This window comes from Panthera onca, chromosome B4 (assembly GCF_046562875.1).
Source record: "Panthera onca isolate mPanOnc1 chromosome B4, mPanOnc1 haplotype 2, whole genome shotgun sequence".
In the NCBI taxonomy this organism is placed as follows: domain Eukaryota; kingdom Metazoa; phylum Chordata; class Mammalia; order Carnivora; family Felidae; genus Panthera; species Panthera onca.
Genome location: NC_138345.1, coordinates 15,524,740 through 15,539,519, shown reverse-complemented (window position 1 = coordinate 15,539,519; position 14,780 = coordinate 15,524,740). Strand labels below are relative to the sequence as shown.

The following is a 14,780-nucleotide window of genomic DNA, read 5'->3' as shown; positions in this document are numbered from 1 at the left end:
TTTACATTAGATGTTTCCTTAAATGTGTGGTGACGCTTGGTTGCTTATTGATATTCAAGAATGAAGTACTAAAATGCTGCTTGGAATCTCTGTGTGCATGGGATTGTCAATTTATGGTCCTCATTGGGTGGGGAGGGGAGGGACTTGACCAATCAATGAGGGGAAACTACAAATGTCCTGTCTACAGGTCTCTTTTTTTCCTGGGGAGGTTAAAACTCCGACAGTACCTCTCAGAATTAATTTCTTTTATGAATCTTTAATATCATGTCCCCATTCTTCTTCTTCAAAATCTATTTCTATAGGTTCACTGCATGTTTTGTTTCCTCTTCACTCTGCTATAAATAAGGGGATGTGGCTTGCCCTTTGCCTGTACCTTATTTACTTTGAGAACTTCTCGAAAAAGGTGGGGGTGAAGCAAGAAGAAAAGAAAGAAGGAGAAAGAGAAAGAGATGGAGATGGAGAAAGAAAGAGACAGGAAGAGAGAGAAATAAAGAAGAAATGCACTACAATGAGACATGTGCCTGATTTTATTCCTGCTTATAGCAAATTTTAGAGCTTGTCCTGAGTCTCAAATGCCTACTTCCTGCCCCATTGTTTTCTGGGAGTTGCAGTTTCTGCGTACATATGTGAGTAGAGGAGGAAAGTGGAAACAGCACTTTGGTGGCCTTTAAAAGCAGGAGCTCATGTTATAAATGGATGCCTGAACATTATCAGTCATTGTGATTCTAAGCTCAGGCAGACGTTGGCGCAAGGATAACCGCCAATGGTCATGGTTTCCAATGTGTTCCATTAGTCTGTAGTTGCTGATAATCCCTCTGATTCTGGCAAAATGTTGCCCATTCCTGTTTCCAGTATTACTGAAATTTTGTCATCTTCTGTTGCCTTCTACATGACTTCATGGTTTGCAATCAGAGGGACGATTTCAATCCAGTTTTATGATCATTAGTTGTTTGAACTTAAGCAAATTGCATAACCCTTTCTGAATTCTACTGTCTTAATCTGGAAAACAGGGATGATATTTTATGTCTGAGAGGGCATTGTGCTAATTGGATCAAGTAATACAAGCAGGCTATTAGCAGAGCCTGGTGCTCAGTTAGCAATAGGAAATGCTGTGTCTGGTCCTTTGAGTCAGAAGACACTTTAAACCAAAAGCCCACAGAGCTCAATTTAATAATCAATGATAGTAAATAAAAAAGCTCACACCGTCTGTTATGGAGTGCATCCTCCTCTTTCGTTTCTGTCAGTGCCATCCTCTGAATCATTATTTTTAATTGTGAATGATTCAAATTCTTGTTAAAAACAGGAATATCAATTACTCAATTATTGTTTAGTTACTTCTGGATCTTTCCTGAACCGTGAAAACCGGGCAGGCTAAAACTCCCTCGGTCTTGCACAGAAATGGAATAATACTTTCCAGTTATTATAAGTATGTGCATAACTAGAATTATTGTTTAATATTTTGGAGTCAGCACTACTCAAAACCATTTTTTAAAATTCAAATTAATAAGAAAAGTGAGGCTTTGGATCCATAAGTACTCAGGAAAGAACTATTATATTGATTTTTTAAAGTTACTTTTCAAGGCATTTTAAAATATTTGAGTTATTATAGGCTTCAAATCATCAGAGACTAACATTTAAGCCTTCATTCCAAATACGAAAGGTCCTGATACATTGTTAAGAAAAATGGTCCATCAGTGAACTCTGTGAACTAAGATGTAAGAGCGTTGGCCTGTCTAATTTACATTTAGAGCTTGGTTTCCAGTTGCAAAGAGTACAGCAGTTTTTCATTTGTCAGCACATGGCAGGAGGGCTTTACTGTAATACTCTCATTTTAGTGAAATGACCCTGAGGCCACAGAATGTGCTCCGGGCAACAAAGTGGCTTGTGGCACTGGGCTAGGAGCCCGGACTGTTAAGTAATTCATTTTAGCCCAGAGTTTCCTTAGAAGGAAGTGTATCTGGGCTGTGAATATAATCTCCCAGGAAATATTCAGTAAGATGGACTGTGTGACTAAAGGTTAAATGATTTTTCCAACAGATATTCAATGGCATTAGAAGTAACTCACCCCAGCTAGGGAAACTGTGTAGCAGTGTGAACGTGAGCGAGGAGATCAAATCTTCAGGACACAAAATGAGAGTCGTGTTTTTCACTGATGGATCCAGGCCATATGGAGGTTTCAGTGCTTCCTACACATCCAGTGAAGATGCAGGTAAGAGAAGACGTTATAAATACACCTGTTTCAATCATGGGCACCGCAGATGTTCGCACAGCTACCACCAGTAGCCGCCGAGCCGTCTATTTTCCCTTTCGAGATCAAAATTACACCTAAGAGCTTCTACAGCAGGTAAACACATATAACCAGGGAGAAGACCCATGCCAGGCAGGAAAAAAAAAAAAAAAAAAAAAAGTTATGCTTTCAGAAAGAAAGCTGCCATTGTGAATTAAAAAAAAAAACAATGCTGTTAGGAGAGCTTCTAGCTCAGTCCCGTATAATGTCGCCATGAAATACTGGTTGCCTATTTCACAGTCCTTGGTCAATTATTTTCTGCTGAAAGTGACCTTCTATCTCTAAAAGGTAACTGACTCCCTGAAAGTGACTAATTGAAGATAGACAGATTTTATGGTTTCTTAGCCAGCCATCTGTATATATATTTCCAGTGTAAATGAATGAGGGTTCACATTGGATACAGAGTATTGAAAATTTATGCAAGATATGGCCTTTCCGGTCTAAATATTCGCCTACTTTCTGGATTGGTGCTATTATCTAAGAGTTTTAAATAGTAGAAAGAGTTGGAACTGAATGTTTAAAAAATCTTTGTTTCATTGATAGGAGCATTCATTCCCATATGAAAAGGAGCGAATTCACTGGCACTCCCATGATGTTATTTGTTTGATGAAATAACAAGGCTCAAGTGGAGAATTGCTAATGAGAAGCCACTGAGACCACCACTGTAGTTAGATATTTCTCCAAATTAAATATTAACGAACAATAGGCTTAAATTAGGAGAAACAGATGCCCAGCCAAACCCGCAAATCCACCTAATCTACCCTACAGGAAAATAAAGAAGCTGTTTAGTTTTACACATATTTCCAAACTCTCAGAAACGTCTTCCGTAGAAATTCACACAAACTTCCATAGACACTCACAGAAACTCACAGAAACTTCTCCATGCACGAACCAGCCCTTCACCCATAATCTTAACGTCATCTACAAAAACAAAGCAATAAAAATCTTGTTGTTATTTTCGTTGTTATTGTATTATTTACATCTTCTGTTATGGCCTGGACCTCACTGCTACTTTCTCTGTTGCCCCTTGTTTTCTTAGTATGTGGTGGGTCCCTTACAAATTCCGCCAAAGGAAACTTCACTTCCCCTGGCTATGACGGAGTCAGTAATTACTCAAGAAACTTAAATTGTGAATGGACTCTCAGCAATCCAAATCAGGGAAATTCATCCATTTACATTCACTTTGAAGATTTTTACCTGGAAAGTCACCAAGACTGTCAGTTTGATGTCCTTGAGCTACGAGTGGGTGAGTTCAATCAAAGAGCATGTTCTCCCAGTTTATTTTTTTATATTTTTTATTAGAGAGAGAGAGAGAGAAAGCGCATGCAGGGGAGTGGGGCAGAAGGAGAGAGAAAGAATCTTAAGCGGGCTCCATGCTCAGTGCAGAGCCCATCTCCAGGCTCGATCCCACGATCCTGGGATCATGACCCTGGGATCATGACCTGAGCTGAAATCAAGAGTGGGATGCTCAATTGACTGAGCCACCCAGGCGCCCCAACTGTTCTCCCATTTATCCACGGTATTCTTCTTATACCTGGGGACCACCAACAATGAAGGGACTCAAGTGCCTACAATATATGTACATAGAATCCAAAAGAATGTTGGTCAGAAAAAAGCTATAATTCTGTGGACACCCAGCTGAGGTAACATGCTCTATTAACAGTGAGTGAGATGGGTCAGTGTTTACAACTAGACCAGTGTTTCAATTGATGTGAGACTTACCCAGGAGAGAATCGGTTTGCGTGTATTCTCTCTCTGTCTCTTTTTAATGTTTATGTACCTATTTTCAGAGAGAGAGAGAGCAAAAGGCCAAGTGGAGGTGGTGCGGGCAGAGAGAGAGGGAGAGAGGGAGAGAGAGAGAATCCCAAGCAGGCTCCACACTGTCAGCACAGAGCCCAATGCAAGGCTCCAACTAAGGGAAATGTGAGATCACTACCTGAGAGGAAATCGAGAGTCGGACGCTTAACCGACTGAGCCACCAAGGTGCCTCTGTCTGTTCTCTCCTCATGAGTTCAGGTGGTCCCTTCAATAATCTTTTAGTACTCAAGACTTCTTTCCTCAGAGACTGGGACTTGGCATGGTCAGAACTGTATCAGTGATTTCCTAAATTTACAGGAATTCTACTTAGAAATCAAAAGAAGTTTTGCAGTGTACCAGATGGAGAAGCACATGGAAGTTATTTGGGGAATTATCCCCAGAGGAGTCAAGCTTGTCTTTGTTTTCATGGTGGAAATGGATTGAGGTTTACTTGGTAAACCATAAGTCTCCAGAATGTTCAAAAATCTGCATTCATAGAAGATGAATCCATTTTAGTTCTTTCTTGCAGTTGAGGAGTGGGTTATCCATCAAATTGCCCCCCATTGTTACATTGACAACCTTTCTGTGGTTTGAAAAAGAGAAATAACGTAACATGGTAGATCGTCTATGCTACTTAAGGTTCACCGAGTTCCATGTCATTGCAAAAAAAATTTTTTTAAAGGAGGTTGAAAGCAGCAGAAACTAATACAATTAGGTGGTGGCAATGTTCTACGGTGGCTAGGGAAATCATTGCTGACTTTGAGACCATGTTGGACAGAATTTTCAGGGAGAACTTGATAAAGTCTGTGGTCACAGACCAAGGGACTCAGCAGGAGAATCATCTGGACCCTTCTAGGTAGATGAATCTAGAGGAGACTTACGAGGAAAATGGAAATTGTAGTTTGAGAATGTTCTCCATGTGATTCTGACAAACCCACACCACTGCCACCTGGCTCAAAACCACTGGCTTATTGAATTAAGCAGAGTAGCTGTATATTAAATTTCTTATAGTCCCTCATTTTAGAGACAGCTAAAATACTATATTTTGTTGACTAATGCGATCAATAATATTGATCTGACAGGATAAAGAGAAGATTAAATGTGAGCTCTGCAGGTGTTTTAAAAAAGGTTAATCAAATTACCGTGAAAAATAATCTCCGTAAAAATACTCAGCTCTCTCAACTCTTAGCCTGAGTACTGAATATTCTATTCATTTTAGTTGATTAAATGCAGTGAAGAAATCATTAAAATTTTAGCTAATTATCACTTTTATCTTGATGATATATTTTATCACTGTTGGCATTATATTTTTTACTTCCTAAAAAAAGGCACATCCAAAAGGTTTTGTTTTCTTTTTAATTAATTGTATCTCTGTTTAGGTATGCTAAAATAGTTATGAAAACACAAATTGGAACAAAATGGCACCTACAGTAGAGAAAGATGCCCATACTAAAAAAGCATGAGTTTTTTTCCTTTGTTTTTTTGTTTTTGTTGTTGTTGTTGTTGTTTGTTTTTACCCTGTTGGAGGGACTCTTTCTTTTGCAGTTGACAAACATAGAAAGGAACTTTGTGAAATGGCAGCTACTACGTCAGAATTTTGATGTGTGTCAATAAATACCTTGAAATGTTTTTTATTATTTGTTCCTACTGAATTCATGGAATGTCTTTCTCAAAAGCTACATAAATTATGGCAATTGGCGTATTATTTTGCTCAGGGGATGCTGATGGGCCTCTGATGTGGAGACTCTGTGGACCTTCAAAACCTACAGTGCCACTGGTCATACCTTATCCTCAGGTGTGGATACACTTCGTCACCAATGAACGTGTAGAATATGTTGGATTTCATGCGGAGTATTCTTTTACAGGTAAGACTTGTGATTAAGCTCTCAAACTCTGGCAATAGAATAGTTAACAATTTTTCCCACAAAGATCTCACATCTATTTTGTTAGATTCATTTCTAGGTAGCTATTAGTTTTGTTACTAATGTCAATGAGATGTTCCAAATTACGTCTTCTAATTGTTGCCGATATCCAGGAATTTAAAATTTTTTACACGTGGATCTTTAGCCCAGAGATTTCACTACACTCTTACTAGCTTTGGTATTTTGTCTGTAGGTTATCTGTGTTTTTTCGGTGTCAACAATCCTGTCTTCTGCAAATGCTAGTATTTGTTTCTTTCAACCCCAAAACTTAATGTTTTTTCTCGTCTTATTTTACTGGCTATGCCACCATCACAATATTGAACAGAAGGGGTGATAGCATCTTGTTTCTGACCTTAATGTGAATGCCTATGACCTTTTATTGTTAAATTTATTGATTTCTCTTAGGTTTTCAGTAAATACTTCTTATCAGGTTAAAGAAATCCCTTCAATTGTTAGTGTACTTTTTTTTAAATTCTGAATGGGTATAAGATTTTACCAACTGATTCATCTTTTGAGATGATTCTGTTTTCCTCCTTTAATATATTAATATGACAAGTTGTATATTAAAAGACTTTCTTTTCATTAAACCATCTTTTAATTTCCAGGATAAACCCTAGTTGGTGTGACATGTGTTTTGAACATATTACTACATATTATTTGCTAATGTTTTTGTACTGGATTTGCATCTGTGACATTCTGCTTATATCTGAAAATTCAACCCAAGACAGACAGCACTGTTCTTTGCTGCTTCTCTGGGCCATCAGAGTTTTTCTAGGGTCCCTTTCTACTAACATTGCCGTTCTTTTAGACCCTCAACATTATGTAAAAGTCTCAACTCCAGCCCTTCCTTTTGTGAGGGTCCAAGGCCATATGTTCTTCTTATGCAGGTGTTCAAAACCTCAGACCCATATCTCTGGGGCCCACATCTTCGTTCTACATCCTTTCAAACTGATGAACTTTCAGTAGAGGATTACCTCTCAGAATGTGAGAGGTATTCATTTCTGAGACAGAGAGAGACAGAGCATGGGTGGGGGAGGGGCAGAGAGAGAGGGAGACACAGAATCTGAAGCAGGCTCCAGGCTCTGAGCCGTCAGCACAGAGCCCGATGTGGGGCTCAAAGTCACGGACCGTGAGATCATGACCTGAGCCGAAGTCGGACGCTTAACCGACTGAGCCACCCAGGCACCCCTACACTTAATTTTTTTATAGATTTTGGAAATCCCCTTTCTTTCTATTAAGTTTACCTATTAGTCAAAATACGTTTTGGTTATAGTTTTATCTAACATCTCTTTGTGTTATAATCAAACAGTTGATTGGAAGAGGGAGTAAAATTGGTCAACCACTTGCCAGTTGACTTTTCTTTATTGAACTGAAAGAAAAGAACGAGGTTTCAGGAAGCAGTATTATTCATGTAGAATGTCAGACCATCCTGTGTTTTAAAAATATATCTGTTCTTCAACTTGCCATGCTAATCTATACTTTGATAGCTGACCACCGACATAAATGCTTTTTATCAAATGACAAATTCTTTAGTTATGCTATGCATCACATTCTTCAAGCTTATATTTATTTTCAGTGGCTTGTTTTCTTTCAAGCAAGGCAATGTTATTACACAGTGTGGGTTATATGCACATCTAATTATTCTCCATTTATGGTACAGATTATCTTCCTTCTCTTTTGTACTAAATATGATCCTGTCTTGGGACACCTGGGTGGCTCAGTCAGTTAAGCAGCTGACTTTGGCTTAGGTCATGATCTCGTGGTTCATGAGTTTGAGCCTCACATAGGGGTCTGTGCTGACAGTGTGGAGCCTGGAGCCTGCTTCGGATTCTGCGTCTCCCTCTCTCACTGCCCCTCCCCTGGTTGTGCTCTGTCTCTCTCTGTCTCAAAAATGAATAAACGTTAAAAAATGGTCCTGTCTTCACTGTGTGATACTGTTTAACACTATATGGAATTCTGGTAATTTCTAATCTTCTCCCCAGTTTTACTTTGCTTTTTCCACTTTCTTCTATTCATTTATTGTTTTTTTAAAATCATGGCTGTAAGACCTACTTACTTTGGCTTTGCAGAGATTTTTTTTTCTTGTATCTAATTTAGAAGGCTACAAATCTCATTTCAGACTGTGGTGGAATACAGCTGGGTGAGAGTGGAGTGATCACAAGTCCCAACTATCCAGCCTCTTACGACAGCTCGACTCACTGTTCCTGGTTGTTAGAAGCCCCACAAGGCCATACCATCACTGTGAGTTCTGATTCTGTTCTGGAACAAAAATACCACATCCTGTGTGGAAACGGATTTCTTTTAATAAGCAAGCAATTAGAATAGGTTTTGATCCTGCAATCAGATCATCATCTTCCCCAAGTCTTCTCTCGTTAGAGTACAGACATTGGCATCTCCAAGTGTACGGTTACTGAAGAAATCTAGTTTGCAAGCATAGGAGAGCGTATATGTAGACGATGTTCCCCACCCAGGAGAGAAGTGCAATCGCATTCTTGATGTGAGCGTCCATCCCAGCCCGCTGGACTGTGGCAGTCTCTCTAGTGACTGCGGTTCCAGGAGGAATATCTCCTCTCAAAATTTCCAGTAGAACGTCCAATAAGGAAAAAGAGAAGAGGGCAGGGGAGAATGAACATAAACACAAAATTAGATAAATCAAAACAAAATAAAAAGGTCTGTGAACAACACAGAGTCCTCATTCTTTCTTTTTTTTTCTCCTGCAGCTTACGTTTAGTGACTTTGATATCGAAGCCCATGCAACCTGCGCTTGGGACTCTGTAACCGTCAGGAATGGCGGTTCTCCTGGATCGCCCCTAATAGGACAATACTGTGGAAGTTCAAACCCCAGGACGATCCAGTCTGGTTCCAACCAGCTGGTGGTGATTTTTAACTCGGACCATTCGGTGCAAAATGGTGGATTTTATGCTACATGGAACACACAAACTTTAGGTAAAAGGAACATGCATTTTTAATTGATCTGTTCTTAAAATGTATTAGCTAATTTAACAAGTATGTTTTGTGACTACTCTCTGCCAGACTGAACCCAAAATGTTATACCCGTGTCATCTCATGTACAACCTCGTAAGGAAGACACAATATCAATACATATTTTTTCCATTTCGCATGGATAGAAACTGATAATTTGATAATTTTTCCAGGTCGTGAAGCTAATAATTGGTAGAGTCAGGATTTGAATAAAGTCACTGGGCCCAGAAACTTTGATCTTAACACTTCACCATGTTGCCTAAATGGGCAAAAAGGCATGGCATAACCAGAGAATTGAAAATAATAGAAAATATGTATTGGAATCACAAGTAGTTTGGAATATTTGGAGCTTGGAGGCAGAAGGCTGGGTGGTAAGCTGAGGGCAGGAATCTAGGTGGTCCATATCACGAAGAGCCTTGTCTTCTCTGTTGTCCCGTGAGCAATGGGGAGCCATTGAAGAGTGTTGAGCAGCAAAGTGACAAGATTTGTGATTTAGAGTGAATGCTCTGTATGTGGCAAAATATAATAGATTTGATTTCAAAAGGGTAGTTTTTCTGTATGTAAAGTATGAACTTCATGGAAATTCCCAGAAAACATAAGAACTTGCACTGGATACTTTAGTCAGGATTACTTTAAAGCCTTGCAGCATCACACAGGGCAATTCTTTCTAGAAGAGTCAGAGTTATTGTGAAAAGCTTTTTGTGGAATGAGTCAAACTTTATCTTATTAAATCTGTTGAAGTCATAGGGGAGTTTTAGATGCACCACTGGCTTTCCAAGGGTTTAAAAGCAAAAGATAACAGGGAATACTCTTTAACTTAACTTCATTTTGTTTGGAATTCATATTTTTTCTTTTGTCATCTCTTAAGGACATATTTTAATAGTATAAAATAATTCTAGATTTTCTTTCTTTCAATCCATGTAATTTATTTTCATCCATTAATGTTTCAATATGAACGAAGCAGATTCCTTAATGGAAGAAATCTATCCTCTTGAAAATCATTTTCTCTAGTCCTGGATGTTAGAGTAAAATCATAAATGAGTGTAGACTTGTATTCTCATGTGTTCGCAGTAACAAAACACAGAACGTAGAATTGTTGCTACTCAAATACTATATAGCTTCAAGGGGAGTGAAAAATAGTGCTGTTGTTTGAAAACAGAATAGAAATCTATCCTTTTTATGGCAAGGATTAGTGGTCTCGGGTGAGTTCAATAGAAATGTAACAAAACAGTAACAGCTGAAGCTTCCTCTGGATTCAGTGCCCCTTACACTTATGGGGAGTTCTTGTCGCATACCTGCCCTGAAGGCCAGTGGCTCACAGGTAAGGAAAAATAGACTGAACTCTCACATTGAGAAATGTGTCTCCTCTGGAAGTTTTGGGCTACCAAAATTGTTATTTTCCTCTCAAATTAATGACTTCTTCCGTGACAATTTTTCAGGCTGTGGGGGAATACTTCATTCAGACAATGGTACAATCAGATCCCCTCACTGGCCTCAGAATTTTCCCGAGAACAGCAGATGTTCCTGGACAGTCATTACTCATGAAAGTAAGCAGTTGGAGATCAGCTTTGACAACAACTTCCTAATCCCCAGTGGTGACGGACAGTGTCAGAACAGCTTTGTGAAGGTGAGTGGGCTTGTTTATTTAATGGGAGCCGAACTGGTTTTGTGAACATAAACATTTAGACCAGAAATGACTCATTGCCTCTAGAAGTAAGAAAAAGACAATTTTGTTGCTTGGGTTTCTTGAATAAAAGCATGAAAAACCTCAATTATTTGGAGTTAACATTTGAACCACAATACCCAACGTATTGTGACTTTTCATTTGCGAGTACATAGGCAAGTGACTTAACTAAGGACACTGTTTTCTGGCTTTATTAAATTCTTCTTGAGCGCTTGGGGTTCTTCCTTACCATGGAAACTAAACAAAGAAGGCCAGGGTTTTTTTTGCTATGTTCTTTCTTTCATTCATTCATTCGTTCATTTTTGGTTTTGTTTTCTAATAGACCCTCCAGGACAAAACAAATGTAAGGCAACATTTAAAATGTGCTATAAAAATGACAGAAAGCTAGAGATGAGGCTGGTGTCAGCACCCACTGTGGGCTTCAGGAGCCCACAAGCTAAGAAGAACATGGGAGGCTCACCTAAAATGATGGCAGTGGGGCGGTCAGGAAGGCTCTCTTTTTCTAAAGTTACTGCTTTAGAAAAGCACTTTGGGTGGCACCGACCTCACTTTTCACTGATTTATAAATGTGATGACAGTGAGATAAATTCATTCCATCTGTGCTATTTTTCATGTCATATGTTATATCTCTAAAAGACCTTTCTACCTGTTAATGGAAAGGACATCGGCCTTAAGTTCACATTAGCCTAGACTTCATTCATGTCTCTTGCATTTACTACCTGCATGTTCTTCTGTGAGCTAATTACACATTTGTCCTTAAATGACTCAACCTAAAAATAAAGAGAACAATTCGCCCTTTAGTGGGACTGTCTTAAGGATTAGTGGTAATATGATATAATAACGCGAACGGTGCTAGGTACTTAGAATGTGAAACCACCTAATGAATAGCAGTGGCTTTTTTCTGTTGGGTGTTATTATTTTACATCATCTTTCACATTATGTTTTATATCTACCTGATCCATGCTGTTTAAATAAAAATCCCATACTTTTATAAAATATGTCTACAATAAAACACATTTAATACGAGTTTTCCTAATTGCTTTTTTTCATGGAACAAATGAACTGTCTCTCAGGGATTGAGTCAATAGCAAATGCATAGACATACATAAAGCCTTTCGCATTCATCAGTTGTACAAATGGAATATGAAAAGTTATTTACGCCCATTTCTCCTCTTTTTAAAAAATTTTTTAAATGTCTTATTGATTTTTGAGAGAGAGAGAGGTGGGGAGAGAGAGCAAGTTGGGGAGGGTCAGAGAGAGAGGGAGACAGAATCTGAAGCAGACTCCAGGCTCTGAGCTGTCAGCACAGAGCCCAACACGGGGCTGGAACTCATGAACCTCAAGATCATGACCTGAACTGAAGTTGGACACTTAACCGACTCAGCCACCCAGGTACCCCAGCCCATTTCTCCTCTGGACCGAACGGGAACCCCTCTGACCTCTGGCAAAGCCAACATAATTGGCAGGTGGAATCCACTGGGAGCCCTGCTCAAATTAAGTGGCCTGGGAAGCACTCTTTCCCTGCCAGGACTGAGCCTCCTGTTTCTGCCAGGAGACACTGAGCAGGGTGGGCAGAACCAGCAAGAGGGACCAGCTCCAGTGAGCGATCCTTAACCTCACACCTTATACAAAAATTAACTAAAAATAGACCACACACTGAAATGTAAAGTACATGCTATGTGCTTTTAGGAAAAAAAATAACAGAAAATTTTCAGGACCTAGAGATAGATGAACATTTCTTAGATTAAACATCAAAGGAGTAATCCATAAAAAGAAAAATTAATAACTCTTACCTCATCAATTGGGGCGGCTAGGTGGCTTAGTCAGTTAAGTGTTGACTTCAGCTCAGGTCACAATCTCACGGCTCATGGGTTTGAGCCCCGCATTGGGCTCTGTGCTGATAGCTCAGAGCCTGGAGCCTGCTTCGGATTCTGTGTCTCCCTCTCTCTCTCCCCCTCCTCCACTCGTGCTTGGTCTCTCTGTCTCTCAAAAATAAATAAACATTAAAATAAAATCTTAGCTCATCAAAATTAAAAATCTTTTGTTCTGTGAAAGCTTTTATGAAGAGGATGGACAGACAAGCCACAGACTGGGAGAAAAGACGTACAAACCACCTATCTGGCAACAGAGTGCTATCTAGAATACATACAGAACAGTCAAGCCCAGCAGTAAAAATACAAAGAATCCAACTGGACTATGGGGGAAAGATTTGAACAGATATTTCACTACAGAGGATGTACAGATGGTAAATAGACAATGGAAAGATGTCCAACATCACTAGCCATTAGGAAAAATGAGAATTAAAGCCCCAAGGAGATATTGCGACACACTTTTCAGAATGCCTGAAATAAAGAGTAGTCACAACACTGAATCCTGGCAAGGTGGTGGAGAAGCTGTCATCACTTACGCATTGCTAGCGGGAATGTAAAATGGTACAGACACTCAGAAAATGGTTCAGCAGTTTCTTATAAAACTAAACATGCACTTGCTATAAGATCCAGCAACTGCCCTCTTAGACATCTATCCCAGAGGAATGAAAACTATGTTGACATAAAAACCTGTATACAAATGTTCATTTCAGCTTTATTTGTAATAGCCAAAAATTGAAATCAGTGCACATGTCCTTCAAGAAGTGAATGGCCAAGCTGTCACATACCTAGCAGGGAATGCAAGTCCTCAGTAAAAGCAAACCAACCACTGACCCACTAACCGTTTGGACAGATAACCATTGGGGCAGGTGAAAATAGCCAATACCCAAAGGTTACATACTCTTTTGTTCTATTTATATAACATTTTCAAAATAACAATACTTAAAAATGAACGACAGCCATAGGTTAGAAAGATGTGGGTGTGGGAGCAAATTGTATATGATTATAAAAGGGCAACTCTAGGAACCCTTATGGTGTTGGGATTATTCATCATCTTGAATGTGTGGTACATAATTGAACACACACACGCGCACACACACACACGCACACACACACATATGAGTATAAGTAAAATTGAGAAGTTGAGTAAGATCAGTGGACTATATCAACATCAACATCCTGGTTATGATATTATACTCTAATTTTGCAAGATGTCAAGGTTGAGGGTCACTGGGAAATGTGTACAAGAGATTTCTCTAGATTATAGCTTATAACTGCATGTGAATCTGTAGGTATCTTAATAGGCAATAATTTTGTTTAAGTTTATTTATTTATTTTGAGAGAGACAGAGACAGTGGAGTGGGGGAGAGGCAGAGAGAGAGAGGGAGAGAAAGAGAGCCCCAAGCAGGCTCCACGCTGCCAACACAGAGCCCGATACAGGGCTCAAACTCACAGAACAGCGAGATCATGATCTGAGCTGAACCAAGAGTTGGACACTTACCCGACTGAACCACCCAGGCACCCCAGTAAGGAATATTTTTTAAAAAAATTACTTGAATGATAAGATATCATGTACAGCCAGTCGGAATTATACAAACCTTAACAAAAGTCAGAAAGTTTTTGACTTAATGACAGCTCTGTGACATTCTGTAGATCCAATATGGTTTTGATGAGTCCTGGGTCATCTGGGCAATGAAATGAGCTCTTGACTGACAAGGCAGCAATGCATATTGAATAACTCTTTGCCATTATTATCATTACAACGCTTACGTCCCTGGGCCAAAAGGTAGGATGTCAGATCCATAATTAATGGCTTCAGGAAAGTATAAGCCCTTGATCATTCTTGAAGTTCTTAATTAAAGCACTTGAGATTCTTTATAAAAAGTTTTATCTGTCACTTTGCCTTTTTAGTAATACTGTAAAAATAGTGCATGCAAATATCTCTCTCTCTCATTAAGTCATATTTATAATTTTTAAACATGTGAATAGAAAAGTTCTGTATACTATTTTCCTGGATAGCAAAGGGGGCATCTTAAAGGATATATTACAGAAATTTGGAAGTGTGTGATTCTTTCCTGATGCTTTAAAAAATTTTTTTAATGTTTATTTTTGAGAGAGAGGGAGAGAGGGAGGGGGGAGAGAATGAGTGGGGGAGGGGCAGAGGGAGTAGGAGACACAGAATCTGAAGCAGGTTCCAGGCTCTGAGCTGTCAGCCCAGAGTCTGACATGGGGCTCAAACT

At 39.2% G+C, this 14,780-nt stretch overlaps 1 protein-coding gene across 1 annotated transcript in view; it reads left to right on the top strand.

Annotated features, from left to right (window-relative positions):
• Nucleotides 1–14,780, top strand: part of CUBN (cubilin) — a 273,361-nt gene that overhangs the window by 198,252 nt on the left and 60,329 nt on the right. Inside the window, exons 49-54 of the mRNA XM_060659546.3 lie at nt 2,038–2,209; nt 3,327–3,533; nt 5,800–5,949; nt 8,126–8,247; nt 8,727–8,952; nt 10,428–10,615. Of these exons, the coding sequence (XP_060515529.3) occupies nt 2,038–2,209; nt 3,327–3,533; nt 5,800–5,949; nt 8,126–8,247; nt 8,727–8,952; nt 10,428–10,615 (1,065 nt within the window). The remainder of the gene's footprint in view (nt 1–2,037; nt 2,210–3,326; nt 3,534–5,799; nt 5,950–8,125; nt 8,248–8,726; nt 8,953–10,427; nt 10,616–14,780) is intronic.